The sequence below is a fragment of the Epargyreus clarus genome, unplaced genomic scaffold (genome assembly GCF_041222505.1).
Source record: "Epargyreus clarus isolate Ecla_fem2 unplaced genomic scaffold, WU_Ecla_fem_2.2 ptg000032l, whole genome shotgun sequence".
Classification (NCBI taxonomy): domain Eukaryota; kingdom Metazoa; phylum Arthropoda; class Insecta; order Lepidoptera; family Hesperiidae; genus Epargyreus; species Epargyreus clarus.
The window spans coordinates 11,184,229-11,206,248 of NW_027332237.1; the positions used below are offsets into that span (position 1 = coordinate 11,184,229).

General features: G+C 34.5%; 1 protein-coding gene across 3 annotated transcripts; it reads right to left on the minus strand.

Moving 5' to 3' along the window:
* Nucleotides 1-1,120: 1,120 nt before the first annotated feature.
* On the minus strand, nt 1,121-21,969 carry LOC140754939 (uncharacterized). Of its 3 annotated transcripts, none has more exons than XM_073090093.1 (6): nt 21,545-21,969; nt 18,109-18,220; nt 17,088-17,162; nt 14,490-14,711; nt 11,941-11,979; nt 1,121-7,284 (listed from the first exon to the last, which is right to left on the minus strand). In XM_073090093.1, exons 1-6 carry the CDS (start codon nt 21,602-21,604, stop codon nt 7,220-7,222), a joined length of 573 nt encoding a protein of 190 aa, XP_072946194.1. In that variant the 5' UTR covers nt 21,605-21,969; the 3' UTR covers nt 1,121-7,219. The 3 variants fall into 3 exon arrangements, with proteins under 3 accessions (XP_072946194.1, XP_072946197.1, XP_072946195.1); XM_073090096.1 differs by having other exon boundaries at nt 21,376-21,968; XM_073090094.1 differs by lacking the exon at nt 11,941-11,979 and having other exon boundaries at nt 21,545-21,967.
* Nucleotides 21,970-22,020: the final 51 nt, after the last annotated feature.

A 22,020-nucleotide genomic window follows, 5' to 3' on the forward strand; every position in this document is an offset into this window, starting at 1 on the left:
ATACGGGCGAAATGTGTACTAAAAGGGCAAAATAGGGCCAAAATATGCACTCCTCAGGTAGGAATCTTATGGCGGCAGTAGCCCCATGCCATCAGGTGGACTGAAAGCTCTTTCCTACTTCCACATAATAAAAATCATGTATGTGCTTATGTACGCGCGAAATAATTAAAAAATAATAATAGAGTGCATGTTCAATCCTTGTCAACTTTAGGTCGGTAGATGTAAATATTCCACCAGAGTTGGCTTGTCAATGTCGCTCCGTGCGAACAGTAGCCGTGCTACCACGTGTGCATTGTGAAATGCAAAGAGACTACTCTTCAGGAAGATCAGGCCGTGCTTCCCGGAGCGACAGCGCCGTGCGAATCGCTGACACGATTCGAGCCCGCAGATCGAGTGGGAACGCAAGGTTGGTGGTTTTATCTACTCATCTGCTGGGACGAAAGTTGGTATTGGGATTGGATTACAATAATACACCATACATTCCACTATATCCCCTTAGGATTGCGTGGCCGCGCCTACATACTGACAATATCGGTCTAGCTTTCGAGCTGGATCGTACAGGGCATATATCGATACGTACTTGTGCAAAAAAGAGAAACTATTAAGGACAAAAAAAATACATGTTTACGTCGTTTTATTGTAAAATACTCGCAACATAATATATTTAAGAGATCTTTTCACATTTCGTGGTCTTCTGTAAGACACAAGAGCAGAATGTCTCCATGTGTATTTTCTTTAACTACACATAAAAATAAGTTTCTGGTAAATACATAGATTAATAAAGATTTCTGACTCCCAACAAGAAAATGTAACCAGTTTTGACATGACAAATTGAAATTGTCCATCTATTTTCGTGTTGGAGAAATATTAAAAAAATGTAGTTTGTAGACCATTTACGAATGTAACGATATTTCTCAGCACTTTTTCTTCGATTTCGTGTTGTTTTTGCACCACTTAACTGTATATGTCGGCATTGTTCCGCGTAAATTACACCTAAACAGTCGGAGACGTAATGGGAAAACAGTCAGCCATTTTACGTATGTGTCTGCCATTTGTGGCTTCCTTAAATTACAAAGCGTTGAGATATTTTTACTAATCCATGGGTAAATAAAAGACATGATGGACTTCAACATACTTATATTTGGTACAAAACTGACAACATACAATTCCAACCATTCTCTCCCATAGTTAGCGTTCAACTCATCACTGCTCGTTCATACATTAGTTATAGAAATAACTTTGGAACTAAATACAATTTTTATATTGGAATGAAATCAACTCAAATACATTTACATGGAGTTGAAATAATATAGGTATACGTATTCAAATAATTTAATTTGTGTTGACAATAAATTGCTTCTCTGATATTTGCACACTCCAGACCAAAAATTGTAAAATTTCAATGGAGTTATTGTTTGCACTTTAAATATCATGATGAATTTAAAATCAGTCAACACTAATTAATTTTTATATACATGAAATGATTTTATAGTAATTTTAAAATCAAATCCAAGCTTTATGAAAGTAATACAATAAATTAAAATACTTTTGTTATTTACTTAACCAAAGTTCATTGTACTATTAGGCAACTAAGGCGATATAAACGGAACTAACTGAAGCGAAATAGTAGGGGAAAATAAACAACTTTTTTATAAACATAAAATTATCCTTGTCTTATATTCACTCGTTTCAAGTACGCCATAATATCACATCAGCTGGTGCGCAGCGAGCCGGCCTCACACACATAATACAGTAGTAATAGTATTACAGTAAACTACTGGAGCCCGACATTAATAATCAATCTATCCAATGTTCCGCTTACCATATATCTTAATTCTTATTTTAAGATATTCTTATTTCATACGATCTTTTATAAGTGAAACTTGAATAGATTCGTATATATCGTGCTTTAATCGGATCTTTAATGACGTAAGAGTAAAAAATCGTCAAACTGACTTATGCACAAAAATTAAAAAAAAATAACGTATGGTATTGTGCACTCACTATCATCATAACACTAAAGATGCGATTACTGGTTTTATGGACATTGTTCCAAAAAAATGTAACAAAATTTCGTGTAAACTTGTATGCATTTACGCAAAACAATATTATAAGCGGCTCCTAAAACCAGATTAATTAGTCATAATTGAATGCCGAAGTCAAATTTTAACGAACCTCAGAGCGCCCGGCTCGCTGCCTCACATTCAACGCCCTAAATCATTATATACTATCTACATAGACACGTATTTACTATTAATTATGTATAATTCTATAAGAAAAAAGTATATAGTCACCTCCGAAAGTACTAAGTACTGGCAGTTTAGAGCTTAGTGTAGCGGGAGGGGCTCCTCACACCTGACGACACGATCGGTGCGACACGACATCAATGACGATAGCATAAATGTCGTAAACAAAGTTATTTTGATACGAAAAAGGTTTCGAATCGTCAATTGGCAAAATGGGTTACTTATCCTTAGAAATCTTGAAATTATTTTAAGCAGTTCCAAAACGTTTTGTAATTTTAAAAATTACATAATTTTAGCATTTTTTAATTAATATTTAGAACATAGAAATAGCAAACATAGTAGACTTTGACTACTACATGATAGTAACAGGTCAGTGCGGTCACAGACAGCGTTGCTTGCTGAGGACATAGTTAGAACACCTTGGATAAGTATGTCGCCCTTACCTTCAAGCAGAACACAACAGCACACAAAGTTGGTTTAACATCTTTAACTCGAAAACTTTTTCGTATTTTATTCTTATATTGTGACTTCGGACCGGCTTCATTAAATCTCACGTCGACGGATGAGGAAAGCCCCAAATTATAACTAAATAGAAGAAAGCAAGGAAGAATATATTCATTTACACAAAAATAATGCTTCAATTCTGGAAGGCAGAGGTAACTTTATATTTCATATAACAATAGGTATAATTATGTCTAAAATATAACTAACATACATTACTTATCTATAAGGAAGTACATGTGTTAGGTACGACATCAGGAGCAAATGTTTCAGCTACTATTACAACTATATTATTTATATATTTGAATAAAGATACCTATTTCAAGATATATAATATATACTGATGGCACAATGTATTAAAAAAAATGGCATAGAATTTTAATTTAGTTTTTCTATATAATCTGGATTTTTGAAATTATGGAAACTTATATATTTTTTATGGTTGCTTCTTATTGAATTTGAAGACAATTTTGAGATTCGCGAGTGCTACAATTGTTTATTGATCAAAGAAACCTGTATCTCATAATGTATCCAATATTTTTTGTTTTCACTACATACATAGGAAATTGAAATCATTTTTTTGTTAATATTTACAATATAATATTAGAACAAAAGCTCAATCTCCAACTGTATTTTTAGTCTGAAAACTACATCATTTACCGATAAAACAATCCTACACATTTAGAGTCCGCTATGTTAATATTATCTAAGAATAATTTAAATCTACTAATATTTAATCCACCATTAAATATTCATGTAACTTGACCATATTTCAAACACTGCATCGAAATATATTACAGAACCAACTGAACATTAAGGGAGACTGAGAGGTCTCCCTTAATGTTCATCCGCTCGAAATTAATTTAAATCATTCAAAAAATAAATGGCATGTTTTATATTACTGTAATATGATGTATAAATAATAGGTGGAATACGTATTTCCTTAATAAGAAACCTTTTTTAATTACATAAGGTGTTGTAACATAAAACTTACAAAAGTGTTGTTATGTCCTAACAACTTTTCTAACAGCATGTTAATGAACAATGGATATATTACATTGACAAATGAAATAACTCCCAACAATTAACATCGCTCTTACAACAACAGCCACATTATGCAGTTGTTTATATAATATTATGTGTTATTATATTTTATTTACAAACGATAGGTATTTTTTTGCTACATAAAAAGGCCTTATAAAAGGTAATAAAACCCTGTAAAAATTAAATATAATAAAAATCTCAGACATTCAATATTTATTAATCTCACAACATATAGAAATTCGAAATATCTTTACGTAAAATATGTTCAGTGGCGTAGCGTGGGGTCGATTACGGCAAAAGTCAATTTTGCCGTTCACTAAACAGGGGCGGCAAAAAAAGTGTTGCGAAGGAAAATACAAATTATAATACCTACGAATAAGCATTTGACTCTTGTAACATTTTGATATTTTGCCCAACACTACGCCTTTGGTTATATTTATTTCATGACTTACGGGTAATTATAAAGGCAAGTTTTTAACTAAGTGAATGTAACTAAGTTCAACAATAATTACAATATACTAAACAAAATCAGTAAAAACGATCGATATGATTCGGATTAAATGGAAAAAAATCTTTATTTTTTTTATTATTAAATTTAAGTTACATTCAAAATTTTGTTACGATCACCTTAGCTAGAGCTAAGGTCGCCTAGCTAGCTTTCCAATTACTAAATATTTAACAAGAAATAAATAGCCTCATTAAGAAACTCACAATGAGCGATGCTATCTTATATATTCCTTACCCCTTTTTAGCTTTTATATATTTTAGTTACGTGACATCAGTACTAGTAATCAAAAATTAGATTTCTACAGTAAAATTGGGTACTATTAAATGTAAACATGAGCATATTGAAATTCTAGTTACCGCACAATGGGGAGAGGTTTTTGTAAGATTGAAGTACCAAAGGAACTTGCAGACCATCTGATTGTAACTCACTGCCATATGGGCATCTGTACCAACTCTATATAGGACAGGTTCTGCCTTAAGCCGATCGCAGATACGTTACCACTCCTGAGGACTTAGATAATTGTTTCATACATTAGGAGGACCGAAATGTATTCAAAATTTTGTTTACTAAAGAAAAATATTTATTAATAAAGAAATATTAAATGCTATTTTTTATAATATAGGAGTAACAGACGAGCATGCAATCCAACTGATGGTTAGTGACTCCTGCCGCCCATGGACATCTGTAATCAACCCCAGATAGGATAAGATATTCCTACCTGACGTCGCCCACAGATGCGCCGCTAAACTTAAGCTAGAACGCCTCGGAAAAGTATGTAACCAACAAAATGATCTACATGATTTTCTACACGTAAAAAGACTAAAAAATAAGGGATATTATTCCGTTCATTAACATTTATTTACAAAACAACTATTTAATTATTAATAACGACGCCAAAATAATGTTTATTTTTCGGTCCTCTTCATATAAATTTACCGACATCCACAACGTAAAAGCTCAGTGTAGATGGCGCCACTGTATGTACTAAATTGCCCCACATAACAACTTTTATTTGCAATTTCAAATCATCTCCCCAGTGATGCTGAGCATATCTTATTAAAATTTAATTGTACTAGTAGGCTACGTACATTGGTTAAAAGGTAACAACACTACCTGTGTACAATACTATTTAAGCTACAGAAATTTTATTAATTATTCCATAAAAGGTTTTTTTTTTGTGTATCTATCTAATCTAATATTTTATAATAATAGTAAAATATATACTTTTAAATACAAGCAAAAATAAACAGTAACAAAATATACAAAATTTTAAAATAAAATACGAAAATAAAGGACGACGTAAATCATAATTATACCCTCATAAGTAGTTTACTTAAATTAAAATGTAATAAATGTTTAAATTCGCAGTCGAACCGCATTTTCATACTTACTATATAATAAATTAATTATAAAAGTTCATTCATCACAGCGTACAAGTGCCGAATGTTAAGCACTGTGGAACTACCGACAATATGTACGGAGTCCTCACGTGGTTCTTTTATAGACCTTAGAATGACCAATCATTCGTTCTTCGAAGTTATCGATCGATCGTAGAGTTAACCGTTCACCGTCGATCATCAATTGTCACCAGAATAGATCGACCATATAATCTACTTTAAACGCTCATGAATAGCATCTCCAATCTTACCTACCACTGGCCAGAGATCGGAATGTAAGGAATATTCGACTTTTAGGTAAAATGGGGGTGTGACAGGCAGGATGACAGATTTTTAAATCGCCTTCTATAAAGATATAATGATTCATTCATCATACATTAAATCTTGACGTAATTAATATCATCTTTGTACCCATTTTGAATTAGGTGCGAAAACGCTCGCATAATGGCGTCCTCGTGACGTCACGCCTCGGTATTGCGATTCAAGCGATACAGTGATCAGTGTCTGCATGACGTCATTCGCTCTGATTACAACAACATGGCGACTGTAGTATTTTATAGTTTTATTTTATTGAAAATAATAATAAGCCTTAAAATTAATATTAGGACTGGCACATGTTTTAGGATCTTTTCCACATTTTTTCACTAATATCTTTTATTCATTTATTCTTTGATTCTTTAATATGTCATCATGCCAATTAGTATCCATTTTTGCAATTGTACGAGCGATTAGAGTGTAGACTTAATAATCGATCGAAGCTTTATTTATCGATCGCCGATGAACATTTTATCGACCGATGTTGGTAAGAACACAAGCAGAACTACTCTGACACACATTATTAAACTTGCATATCTCATTACAGAATCATCCCTTTAAAAAATAAAATCAAAATAATCGTATAAACTTACGTTTTAAACTTTTTTTAGATTTTTACATTTGACAATTTATAACTAAATAGGTACTATTCATAACATAATAATCTCCCTGCTATTAATGACTCTGTTTTAATTACATTTAATATCGTTATCATCTTGATCTTTTCATTTTATAATGGATTGGTTTCATACAATCGGTATTTTGTTAAAGGGTGCATCCCTTTTAATTAAATAACGCCCTTATTCTGAGGCATTAGTTTTTAAAACAAAAACGAAACTTAGTTTTGTTAAATCCATTACAAAATTAAGGTATCATATAAAATCGATATACAAATATTACAAACAAATTATTTTATATGAGAAATTATAATCATTTACTGCGGTTACTTAAATCTTATGACGTGAAGACACACTTTAAATGCATTTAGTAGCAGAACTTAAAAAAAAAACTTGTGAAGAGCATTACAATTAAATTAATGTATATGGAATTTCTTCCGCAATTTCTTCTGTATAACGTAACACCTTCCGAAGAGGTGGTACCTACATTACATTGACGTGCCAAAAAAAAACATTCTTAAAAATATTTCTTATTAATTTTTAATAAAGTTATGATCCGTGTAGTTCAGCTGAGTGGTTTGTATGTCGAGCCTAGCGCGGCATGTCGGGGTTGTAGGGCGACTGCTTCAACGCCTGCTCGTACGAGGGCGGCATCGCTGGAATATAACAAACATTATAATATATTAGGAAATTAGGAAAAACATCGCCACGGCAAAGCTGCGGTAAGCCGACAATTGTTTTGCAAGGCAAGTACTGTCTCCGAACCCGTATAGTCTAAAAAAATCTTTAAAATATCTTATTATACGTCAAATTTAAACGATGAGGAATCAATAAAATCAATTTTAAAATAGAAATTAAAAAAATGCAATAAATAACATAGGGTTCAATGATTACATAATCATTCAGTGATTACTCAATCAATTATTACAGAATCATTGTCATCAAGGTAGTCTACATCACTCAACCGTGAAAGCCGAATCAACGCGGGTCTGCAGTAGCGGCTACGACTAGCTACACTTTGATTACGACTTCTACTACATTTATTAAATCAGATCGTTCCAAGACACATACGAATCAGAAAACAATACGAATATCATTACAATTGACACTACAACTTAAGACGACATACAAGAAGAAAAAGACTATAGCAACTTTAGAAAATAAGTCCTCTAAAAATAATATATTCACATACACCTAACTAGTGTTACTATTATTTTGCCTTTTACTGGGTAATTACTTAGTATATATATTTTATAATGATGAAACTAGACACTCCTATGACATCCACAGGTAAAGATTATAAGCTATTTTAGGGCAACACGAAACGAATTTGATTTTGTGAACTATTCATAGCAGAGTATAAATAAAATATACATTATTTTCTTGTGATTGTGACTCATTTATAAATACCACAAATCAAGCGTAATCTGTATTGAGTATGGAGAGGTCGTTTTACAACTTTTTGTTTTGTTGAAAAGCTTCTGCAAATGTTCACGTAAACGATGAATCATTTTCACCAAATTTAAGGCTTTTACGTCAGCCAGTTGTTTAGATATTTACATCAAAAGCTTACAGGAAGTTAAACAAATATTTTTCACAAGTTCTCAGGTTTTAGGAACTTACTAACATAATATTATATTTTACTAAGAAATAACGATTTCATAAGAAAGGCTGTAATTAAATGTAAAGATTTTTTTTTCAATTAAATCTAATAACATCCAATATACTATAATGTAATATAATATAATACTGATAAAATTTACTTTTACTATAATCATCGATGAAAATTTGCTTATCGAAAATTTCCCGTTTAAAAAGTGCCGATCAGTATCCTTACCATGAGTTTTACGTTTCGACAAATATGACTGTTGTGGTATTTGTTTACGTATTTGCCCATACAATTGCCAATCAGCGCCACTAGCGGATTGTATCAGAACTATAGTGTCAGTAAAGTAACTCATGGTAAGGGTACAGAACGAGATCCCTACTCGAGCGCGGTGAAGCATTGGGAAAACTTACCCCACAGTACCCCACATTAATTGTAAAAAATAATTCATTTAGCCAAATATTTCACCCAAATATAATTCGCTTCTTGATTTATATAATTGACTGCATTCAAGATGAATGAGAATCGTCCTTACGAATTTAATGCTCGTTTAAATACATTGGATTAATACAAAATAAATACTTGTCAATTACACTGCATACGATAAGATAACATTATATGATTGTTATTTCGTCACGCGCGTTATTGTGAACCGAGTATATTTAATGTGTAACTATGATGCAATACATCTATAGTTGTTTTGATTCTGCACAAAATATCCTCCTTTGGCATTATTGCTTGTTTTTCAAAGGACAACTCTTTCTTTAATTACGTCGTTGTGTGTTATTTCGTTACGTATCGCTATGTTTTGATTTGAACATTGAAAAATTTCGAATCGCAAAGGGCAAGAATAAGTTAAGATTAATTTTATTATTAACAGTCATTATTCAATTTGGTGTTATAGATGACTTTAAACTAATACAAACAACCAAAAATTATAAAATACTGTAAAACTCCAAAAGAAAATAGGGCCTAATTCAAGACGAATTTTGAACACCTAATAATATGGGTCTGCCTTATCACTTCAGTTCGAAACACAACAGCGATCAACTGAATGCAGCAGGCAGATTTGTCGAGAAAATCAAAGTACCGACGCTACTATCTACTTTTTATATTATTAGATAGTTATTGTGACATTCTCTGCATCTGTTATCAGAGCACTATCAGGGCCGGGACATTCTTCAAACATGACCACGAAACGTACAGATAAATATAATATTATCATGTTTATCTTAATTGCTATTCATAATACCTGCTTACGTACCTATGTTATTTCGACTACACAAACCTTTGCTGTGAAATTCTGCTTTAATGCTATTTGATGAAAAAATTACAAAGGTATAAATAAAAATAGCGATTACTGTCAGTTCCCGTGGATGTCGTAGGATGTGAGAAAAAATTTAATACAGTAGCAAATACCGTCTTCCTGCGAAGACATTGATCTATTATCCTCTACCTACGCGCAAAGCACGTTGATGACAAAATTATCTACTGAGAGATGTTCTATGTACTGTATCTACTGAGAGACCTATGTGTTCAGTCCTAGAGTTGGGTCCTTCGTATGAGTTTCCAATACTTTCCAATAATTTGAATATTTGTACTAGGGCCCCTGACTTGTAAGGGCAGATAGGTGATGGGACAACCAGTCCAACAAGCCATTACTGTCCCACGGCTGGACACGGGTCTCATAATGAGAACGATTAGGCCGTAGTCCACGACGCTGGCCAAGTGCGTATTGGTAGACTTCACATACCTTTGATTTTTTTTTATAAATCTCTCAGGTATGCAGGTTTCCTCACGATGTTTTCCTTCACCGTTTTAGCAAATGATAATTAATTTCTAATACCTACGCACATAACTTTGAAAAATCAGAGGTGCGTGCACGCCTCGGATTTGAACCTCGGACTCCTCGATCGAGTGGCCGAGTTTCTTAACGACTAGGCTATCACTGCTTGCTATTTTATACAACATGGAAATACCAATAATTAGTAATATCAGACAAAAATCCATTTAAAAGTTATATTATAACATAGATAAGAACCATATAATGATGACATCATAAAACGTTATGATAATACCAACTACTGCTAATCGTATCTAAACCATGCGGCATGCATCTAAAGTCCAACTTCGTGCAAACATTCACATACATAGCATACACTTGTACCGAATAAGGAAAACAGATTAAGGTAAACGGCAGACAGCGGACGTACGAGCGGCATGAGAGCGAACACTACTGCGCTTTGAATACTGAGCCTTTAGTAACATTGATAGTATGCTTCCTTCTAGCGTTCATTGTATAGCTATTATGAATGTTGTTGCTTCTTATTCGAAATATTACGATACCTCCATAGATTAGTAAAGATTACTTACTCCTAACAAGAAAATGTACCCCGTTTTGAGAATTGAAATAGTTGCGTAAAAAAAGTTTTGCCACGTCTCCGTGCTAAAATGTCCCTAAAATATTTGAAATAATTATTTATTTATTATGTAAATTGCGCAGCATTAGCTATTTATTCGTAATTCTCTAAAAATGTTCTTATTTGTCAAGAATTCAAAAAAGAACTTACCAATAAGCCGTTAGTGGCTTCATTCAATTTCAAGGCGGCGAAGTATCTTTACTAATCTATGGATACCTCAGAGTGGTACGAGGTACAGGGGTACGAGTACCCCGCGGGAATACTAGTTGATCGTAGACAGTGCGCAACAAAGTATTAAATCTTGCGCAATAATCATGATATCAAATCAGAGTATTCTTCGAAAATCAACTTCATTTGCGATTTTCTATTTGCGGTACAAGCCCACCATTAAATTAATAAATAACAACATTATAAATATATTGCTCATGCTGTCTGCGCTGCCTTACATTGTTCCATTTGTAATCAGCCACTACAAAGCGGTTTATTGTTGTTTTCATTGCATTCATTTTGAAAAACCTTGAGTTAAGAGTTTCAAATTGTGCATAATTAATATGGGCGTGTACCGAAACAATGTTCTGATTTCCTATGGTATGTCCATGATACTACTGGAGGTGACACATATATCTGTTGTGTTTTAACTAGCTAGAGACATCCTACTTACACATTCTCAGTAGATTAACATAAATACGATATATTTCATAGGAGACACCGCTGCAGTCCGTTGCACTAACTTTATTTCTTTCTTTCGCATGTAAAACATTGTATGTTCAAATTTAGCTTCCATAAATATCTGGGTATGTCTTCTCTTATCCCCAAAAAACATAGTTATTTCTAAACATAAGTACTAAATTCTAATTACAACATAATTACACATAGCAATCTACGTACACAAACAAACAAGTACAATACGGTATATGGATGAGTATATGGTAAATTGAGGTAACATCAGCGCTGAGGTGAAGCCGATTAATACGTGTACTTAAATTTTGTCATTAGAAAATAGCCAAAAACATGCGCCGTTCATTTAAATTTTAAATTGAACACCTGTCGCCAACTATTCCATTCCCAAAGTTGACCGACAGGCAATACCAACAGGTGTTAAGTGTATAACATTTAATTTATATTGTTTATATTTTATAGAAGTGTATTAAATACATAATATTTTTTGCCAAATTATGACAAATATAATATTCCTGCAATTAGATTGTTACGGTTTTCCCCCAGAGTAGATATTACCCTAACTTCCCGTATATTTTATTATATATTAGGTATATTATAATGAGTACCTTGTGGGTTCCAGCCGGGCGGCGCCAGCCCGTAGAACACTGACGCAAATATACACAGTGAGTATATTTATACATATATACATATGCATACATGTATATACAAGGCAAACCACCTGACCAGATTGTCTAGTGTCAAATACATATAACTTTCTTTTTAAAAGTATATATCAATTCGTTTTAAAAGGGTGATTTTAGTAAGCCATTGTTAGGGCTTTACTTTTCTAAGATAATTATAAAGAAACAGAGAAAAAAACACATAATAAATTCCTGTGCAAATTTCATGCTTCTACTCTCACCAATAGCAATAATAAAACTCTTATTAAATATTACAATAATTATAAAAGTTATACGCATTTTACATAGGTCCAAGCTGGCCGTCAGCATGAGGTTATAACAAACATTAAATATGTACAAAGTAGGTTAAAATATTGATAGTAAGTAAATATATATAAATTAATAATGTTGACTCAAACGTTACATTATTATATCTACTTTACTCATGAACGTTATCGAAAGTGACTATCAATTCGGTCTTTGACCGCGTTTTACATCGCCTTTCGTAGTCATCTTGACCCAGCTCACACAGTTCTAGACCTTTTCTTTTTGTTTACGAAGGGAAACCTACAAAATGTACCCGGTGCCGTGGGAGCGACATAGAGTTATGTGGGACTCTTGCCGCACTAAAACCCCCCCGGTGGCCGTCCTCGGCGCAGCGTAGAGGACCCCGGGATCTCCAAAGGAACGCAACCGGAAGCCCCTTTTAGTCGCCTCTTACGACAGGCAGGGAATACCGTAGACCTAACGACTTAGTTGGGAAGCGTCATTCAAAAAGTAGCACTCAATCGAAAATGTTTGTGCGTTTTAGTCTAATAAGGTTGAGTGCTCGAATAGGAAATTACCAATATTAATTACACGAAACCGAGCCTCAGTTTGTTCAAATGTACGTCATCATTCCATCCAATTATCAGTCTTCCATTATAGGAACCTTCAATTAACCTATTTTCATGTTAAAATGAACATTGAAAGTGTATGGGTTACAGCATTTTAGCTTGATCTTAGTAAAACCTAGGTTATGTATTACAACATTCTGCTACATTCCAATAGCGCCACATAGGTCTTTTAAGGCCGAAATAGGATATTTCAAACCAATAAAATTCATTTCTAATTATTTTAAAGGAGTATGCTTTTAGATTCGTTGATCGACTATTAACTAAGATCTTCACAATAATGACGATGTTACTCTACACTGCACATGGTATTATAATGGAAACCACAGTTCCATGGACACAACATACGCGTATCGCGAATATCCGCTCCGATAAAATAATGACGCAATTTATTGTTTCTATTATTTCTGCTTAGCTATTTCGACACGACTACCTACATTTATTAATTTATTCTCCATTTCTAGTGAGTTTGTATGTTTGTGTAATTTAAGGATCGAAAAATTACAATTAATACCTGACCGTTCGTCTGTCGGCTTGTATAAATCAGATTTTATAAATATTGGCATTATATAAATGCAATACTAAGGAAAAAAATGTTTTGCTTTCCATCTGATCCTGGTCAGTTTTTTTTTTATAATATAGGAGTAGCAGACAGAATGAGGTCGGTCACAAATGCGCCGCTACCCCTGAGGACTAAGCTGGAACGCCTAGGAAAAGTATGTCTCCTTTACCACACCGTTCTAAGCGGAACACAGCAGCGCCTAACACTCCTGTTATGAGGCAGAAAAAAGTGTGGCGGCGGTGCCACCAGAGTCCACCCACAAAGGATTCTACCACCTTCAAGTCATGGACATCTATGACCAACTCCATGCAGAACATGTTCTAGCTGAAGGCGATCACGATATGCTTCACGCTAGAAACTCTCTCAAACTTTTATTGGTGTTTGTTGATAAATCATCCAAGTTATCGTATTGTACCATACGTATTTTCATATATGTCTGTACAGTATGACACACAGACCTATTATAGATCTGTGGTATGACATAATATGAGCAAATCGCCTACTATAACGGCACATCGTATGATATTAATCACACCACACAGCAGTTACATGCAATATTCATGTTCACAAATAGAACATTGACATTTCACAATATTATAGTAATATATCCTATATTTAATTTACGACATACAGTTGGATTTACCTATAACTGGATAAATTACTGTTATCAAATATTTTATTAAGGGTTCATCTAGCTAGCAACAAGCTAATCAAATCATTTAAATTATTATCATAAGAAAAATAAAACATAATAATTGTTAATTGTTAAAAATATGATAACCATATTTAAAAATATGATAACATAAAACATGCTGAGTTAAAGTTTATGTAATATACTTTATCAGCTTAGTAACTTAGAGAAGGTCTCTAGACGCGACAAGGAACAGTTTGAGTCAACATCATTAAATCCACACCACATACAATTATAATAAATAATATTCACGATATTTTATATTTATTTGAAACTTAGCACTCATACCGAATGTTAATAATCCACAAACACATAAAGTGACAATTTAATCTAGAATATTATGTCTTACCGTTAGCATCAGGGGCGCTGGGAGCGGTAGGATAGGGCGCTCCCGCCGTGGGGTACGGCGCCCCGGTCGTGGGGTACGGAGCCCCGGCCGCGGGGTAAGCCGCCCCGGCGGTGGGGTAGGGCGCTCCCGTGGGGTACGGCGCGGCGGTGGGGTACGGTGTCCCCGTGGGGTACGGCATGCTAGCGTTCTGCGCTGGATACGCTGTTACCATCACAGGACCTCCTAAAAAACAAGTTTAGAATACTTCTAACGAATGTGTTTCCTTTCAATACTTAAGTTATTGCATTATTTATCTTTTTCTCATAAGTTTACAAAATGTTCGATAGAAATTACAAAGAAACGCTACAACAAACCCTCGCAAAGTCATTTGAAACAATTGTACAGATTATCATTTCGAAAATATTGGAAATTTATGAAGTAGTAATAAAAGGTGTGATGATACAGGATTAAAAGCTTACATAAGACAGAATATTATATGAGTTACGAATCTTACAGAATAACCACATTATTGTCTGGGTTTTCCTGCACTTTAATAGGGTTCTCAAATATAATTAAAATAAGATGGCACCGTGGTATTTATATATGAAACAAAAATAACTGTGTTGTTAACAGGAAAGTACGCTGATTGCTTTTAATGGAATTCCGTTGAAAACAATAAAATATTTGTTTGTTATTCCATTTCATGCTGAATTTGCATGTCTATTCCGGGCGTGGCCGTTCGTAATTATATTGAGTACGTAGAACCTATGGCATTTCCTACTGGCTGTAAATTCGTGCTAGTTATGACCGTATGAAGCGTTATTTATTTGTCACTGTTACTCTATAGTTTAAATTATACATTGTATTATTTTAGACTTGTAATTAATTAATACAATATCTATATTGAGAAAAACGCCTTTTATATATTTGTACCATTTTATATATTCAAATCAAAATTGACGTCTGACACTTGCCAGTGTTGCCAGTACCTCATATATACAATATACTTGACTAGTTTTCACTCCTGACTTCGTACACGTAAATAAGTGTAACATAGTATAGGAATGATACAAATTTTAAACACCTATTTTACCCTCTTTAGGGTGTTTTCCAAATCAATGAAATAAGACATTTACTATTTCTAACAAGAAAGCCAAATACAAATACTCATAGAGCTTTCTTCAAAATAAACGTATTTTCAAACAAACCTAGGGATAGAATCTCAAAAATTTCCTTCTTCGGCTATGATCAACAGATCAAATTAACAACACATTTGCGTGAATCATGTAGTCAATTTTTTTATGTATAATTTAAGCTCTGTGACCGAATCGACGCCTCAAGGGCCTTTCTACGTCCTGCCTGTTCCACTATAATACCATAGTCCATAATAAAACGGATACCCCTCAGTAAACAATGAAGTAGGTACCTACTATACGCATTTTATCTAACTTTAATACCCTCAGTATTAAGTCTATATATAAAAGTCATTGTACCAACAGACTGACTCATCAGCACTGAATACAAAGCACTCATGATATAATTTTGAAGACAGCCAATTAGTCAAGATTAAGTATATTAAAGAAAATGTTTTAAGTAAGTATTTTGTCATATTACGTTTGTACTTTTTTATATATTTGAACCTGACGATAAAGCAGACGTGCTACCTGATGGAAAGTAGTTAACGTCGCCTATGGTCGTACATTTGCAACACCAGAGGACCTTTTTTGAAGAGCACCATGACAATATCGCTCCGGACTACCTCGGGAGGAAGTTCATTCCACATCTTGCACGTCCGTGGCAAGGACGTCCTTGCAAACCGAACCGTGCAGGACCGCTACGAGTCTAGTTGGTGTGAATGGTGTCGTAGGCACCAGGTCAAATAGTTCCTACGTAGGCACCAGGTCAAATAGTTCCTCGGAACACTCACCATTGTAAAGCCGGTAGAACAGGCAAATGGAACCTATGTTCCTCCGCAACCTTAAAGAAGCTAGCTTATAGCTAAGAAGTATTATTTCTGGTATTACTTTTTACCTATTTAAAAATAAATTACAGACTGAATGAAATACAACCATTCTAAGATGAGATGCCCAGCATTGATACAGTTAACATACTCGTACTAGTAGTAAGAGATTAGACAGAAGACTAGAGTTGGTGCTGGAGGCGCAGGGCCTCGCTCGGGCGACACATTTAGAAGTTCGATTAGAAATCAAACTCAAATTGTGCCTCCGAGAAGCACGAACCCAGGTAACAGCTTTGGAAACACCTCCTCTTAACAAAGCTAAAGTTACGCCCTGTCTATAGACATAGTGCAACGTACCTATCTGTAGATAACAGAAGATATATCCTTTCATATCATAATAAGGAAAGTGACAATTAGAAGCAACGGCATTGAAAATGAAATTAATACAAGTATTAGTCTGATTCATAATTAGGTGTCCAAAATGTAAAACAAATAAATGTCATTGTCAAAATACGATTACAGGTATTGTAAACCTTAGTAAATTAATAAGAAAATAAAACCTTAACAAATTTAACAAAAACAAAAGTTTAACATTTTAACATTTACATTTTGGACACATAATTATGAATGAGACTATAGACAGAGAGGGATGTCCTTACCAGTGTACTGCGTGGTGTACTGCTGCTGCGGGTAAGGCGGCTGCGTCGCCGCGCTCGCCACCACCACCGGCGGCGCTGCAACAACACATTTACCACTTTAGGTTACTACCTAACAACCCTCTTGTCCCTGTACTTTCGGGACCAGAATAGCTCTACGGTATCCCCTGCCTGTCGTAATAGGCGACTAAAAGGAGGCTTCTGGATGCGGGTGGCAAGAGTGGGTACTCGAACCGTTCAGTAAGCTACCGAGGACGGCCACCGAAGGGGTTTTAGTGCGGTAAGAATCTCACATAATCCTGCGTCGCTCCCACGGCACCGGGTACCTTTTGAAGGTTTCCCCCTCGTAAACAAAAAAATGGTGGTAGAACCCTCTGTGGTTCGAAGCCGGCGGCACCACCGCCACACCTATTTCTGCCTATTAACAGTAGTGTTAAGCGCTGCTGTTCTGGTTTGAAGGGCGTGGTAAAGGTGATATACTACATGAAGTTCACCCCTGGGATCCGAGATTCAGACACCAAAAGTGCACCCATTTTTTGAGGATATTTGCAAATTAAAAATAAATTACCAGAAACTTCACGCTTCATGCGTTTTTGCTCTATTTTATGCCATAGTTTCATGAAAATATTGGTGAAGAGTACCAATCTGCACGTAACATGGTGGAACAAAACCCTTTTTTACGTGGGGAAACCCAGTATGGGTTCTTCTCAATTGTAGGGGCAGCAGAGACAATATGCCGGACTCCTACCGGCTAAAACCCCACGGTGATCCTCTGGACGTCCTTTGTTTGGACCACGGGTACGCTGATAGCAGTCTTCCGCGATCTTGAGCGCACTTGCCCACATCACGATCAAAACCCTACTCCAAAAGGATACCTGAGCCCCTCGTTAGGGTAAAATTTAAAAAATCAATCAAAAATCCTTTATTTAAACAGATATGGCTTAGGTTACAAGGTTTCGGGACTCTCCTGTCGTTTCATTGTTTCATAATTAGCAAGTAGAAGCACTAGTTATTAAATACTCACGGTTGAGGACCTGCCCCTTGCTCTTCCTGCCGCAGCAGCAGCTCAGCAGCACCACGAACACCGCGATGCCGCCCAGGATGTACAGAACTGATGGTAGGTCCATTTTGGATATCTGCACACCATACACTATTATTATATATATATATATATATATTTATAATAAAGGAGTAGCAGACGAGCATGCAGTCCACCTGATGGTAAGTGGCCACTGCCGCCCATGGACATCTGTAATTAACCCCAGATAGGATTAGATATTCCTGCCACAGATGCGCCGCTACCCCTGAGGACTAAGCTGGAACGCCTCGGAAAAGTATGTCTCCCTTACCACACCCTTCAAACCAGAACATTTAACACTGTTGTTAAGAGGCAGAAATAGGTGTGGCGGTGGTGCCGCCGGAGTCGAAACACAAAGGGTTCTTCCACCTTCAAAATTTAGGTAGGTATACAATTATATGTAGAAATTTCGACAATATCAATCCTAAATTATTAATTTGTTCCTTATTAATTAATTTGTCTCCGAGCACACTGTACATTATTAGGGATCAAAAAGAATTTGGTAAAGAATCTCCTTAAACAAAATATTGTTTTATGAAGTTGTCTACTTTTCTGTGACACTGCCATGAAAATTGGTTCAGTAGTTTTCCGCATTAGCCAATATAAAATGTAAGGAGGTTTGTTTCATCTTTTCCTTTCAATAAATAACGCACCCCTGAATGTTATTGACATTTAAAAATAAAAACAAAAGATTTGGCTTTTGAATATATATAATAAAAAAATAATAATATATATAATAAAAGTTATATATTACTAGCTAACCTGGCAAACATTGTGTTGCCACATAAATAAAAAAATGTTAAGGGTGAACAACCCTTATCACTTAGGGGTATGAAAAATAGATAGTAGCCGATTCTCAGATGTACTGAATATGCATATAAAATTTGGTAAAAATTGGTAAAGCCGTTTCTGAAGAGTATGGTAACTAACATTGTGACATGAGAATTTTATATATAAGATATATTTAAGGAAGTAACTGATAGGGGAGGGGTTTTCTTGAGAAAGGTACAACATATTTAGATTAATATCCTCCTATTGTGTCATAAGTCAAACATTATTTATAACATCTGTAACCAACTCCATACAGAAAAGAGGTTCCACCTGAAGGCAATCACAAATGCCTAGCTATTGTTGAGGACTAAAGTGGTTGCCTCATATGTTAGTCAGTTTGCATGGCCACACACTTCCACCGAAACACGAGAACTGCATATCTATACATATAAATAAAATTGGAGTGTCTGTTTTTAACATTGAATTAACTGCTTTTTACTAGAAGGATATGAATATACATAAGGTACATATACCAAAAATAACATTTTAACAATCTGTCTGTCTGCCTGTTTGTTCTGGCTAATCTCTGAAATGGCTGAACCAATTTTGACAGGCCTATTATTGGCAGGTAGCTGATGTAATAAGGAAATAACTTTGACTACTTATATTTTAGAACTAGCTGTGCGCCTATTTCTTTTTAACGCGGGTGAAACCGCGGGGCACGGCTAGTCAAATATAAGTATAATGATGGTACCTCCCCACTCACACAATATTAGTTCTGCCACCATTTGAGTGGCTTGCGTGAGTAATTACTCAATATATTAAGGAAAGATTTGTTCCTTTTAAATGAAAAGTGATTAGCAAACACATCAGATATATTCTTGGCCCGCTTCCAATTAACTCGGGTGTCATGGCCAATTTACTACCGACATCCACATTGTTTACAACAATGCCTACACACCAGCACAACTACTTGCTAACTACACTGTACTCTTTAACTACAACTATGTCTACAAATAAATAAATGTCTATTGAATGTACTATTATAAAAAGAAATTAATAATAAATTATTAAATTAAATTATTTATAATGGACAAAATCATAAAGTACTTTAGATTAGATACAGAAATGTTAATAGAGTCTACATTAACTGGGAGTTTAAAGTTTTGTTTTTTGTTCTGGGAGTTTGAAAGTAAATTATGAATATTGCAATAATGTTAGTCATATTTCCACATGTGCTATAATATAAAATCTAGTGATAGCCCGGTAATTAGACACTCAACCTCTTCATCAATAGATCTGTGGTTCAATCAAATCCCTCACTTACATCTGATTTTTCAAAGTTATGCGCTTTTCAGAAATCAATTGTAACTTGCTGTAATGGTAAAGGTAAACATAGTGAGGAGACTACAAACCTGGGAGGTTTTTTAAAAAAAAATTCCAAGGTTGATGAAGACACTGAAAAAACTATTGGAAAGCATGAATAACAAGTATTTTATAGATGCATTATTTATTAACCCATACTGGACACAGGACCCCTCGAACAGTGAAAGGAGCTTAGGTCAAAGTCCACCATGCTGGCTTATTGCTTCACACATCTTTTAGAACTTTTTCCTGTAAAGAACCCTTAGGCATGTAAGTTTCCTCATAATAATTTACTTCACTGATAAAGGCAATTATAAAATTTTAATATCTTTTAATTTCTTATTTAAAATACAGATGCACGCCTTGAAATTGAGCCTCAGACCTCCATTATGAGGGTTACTTTCAACCACTAGTTACTCATTGTGGAGTGCCCGTTCTTAGGAATGGTAAATGCAATACAGTATATAAGAGCTAAATGTTGATAAGAATGTATGAGCACTGGGTGCACTCTTACTTTTAACAATATCATAATTTAGTAAAGTATTATTGATATTCCTCTATTCCATTTGAATCCTGAATATCATGCACATATTATCGATCAGAAGACTTATTTGTTTGAAAGTTAAGCCCAGACTTCCCACATCAGCACAGCACAGCGTCTTACACAAAAAGCATGTATTAATAATGTTCAACTAGTTTTTAACCAACTTTGACAAGGAGGAGGAGCTGTGTTCTTCCTATATCTATAGATTCTCTACAGAAAAAAAATATAGTTCTCTAAACATAATTAGAATTATTATCCTAATTAAATATTATAATAGAAATACTATATTTTTTATGTGTTACAATTTACTAATTTAATTGTACCTACATCAATTAAATATTTGAAGACATATTTGCATTGTTAACAAATTTTTCAACAAATATTAGTTTACAATTTTTTTTTCCTACTGTCAGGAAAGTTACACTAAAACAGTCCTTTGGATACTTGGAATAAATTGAATGCATTAGTTTAGAGGTCATAAAACAGTTTCCATTCGCCAGAGTTAATATTGAAGATTGTTTGTATAGACTTACCTTTTCACAATATTATATCACCAAGCAAAAAATAAATCCACTAGTATGCCACAACACAATACAGCACTACTCTACACAACACAAATGACCCGCAACAAGTGTTACTAAGCTACCATAAATAGCAACAATTTGCACTAAAACAATACTGCGAGCGCGCGGACTGACTCACTGAAAGAATATAATAATCGTGGTCGCTGTCGTCGTAGTCCTCCTCGTCTCTCATAGTCATACTGAACGGGAAACTTCACACCCGACTTCCGCGAGCGACCAGCATTGCTAGATCCGAACCAATCGAAAACAAAATTTCGCGTGACTCATGTGTATCGGGGAATTTCTGCTTATCAATAAGAAACTGGAACTGGTGGAAATCCTAAAAAGCACAGCTAATCTACATTTGACAACACTTTTAGTTTTAAATTTATTGATCACTTAGTTTATTGATTATTTATTTACTGATCCATGTATGACAGATCCCACAATATTTTGTATAAAACAATAATAATAAATTATAATTAAAATGAGCTAAATTTCAGGCACATAAGATCGATTCTGATAAACAAATACGACAGATATTTTCTGTGATCATATAAAAGGAAAATAGTAAAATACTCAGTGCAAGTCGGTACGTTCACTTTTTAGTGCGCA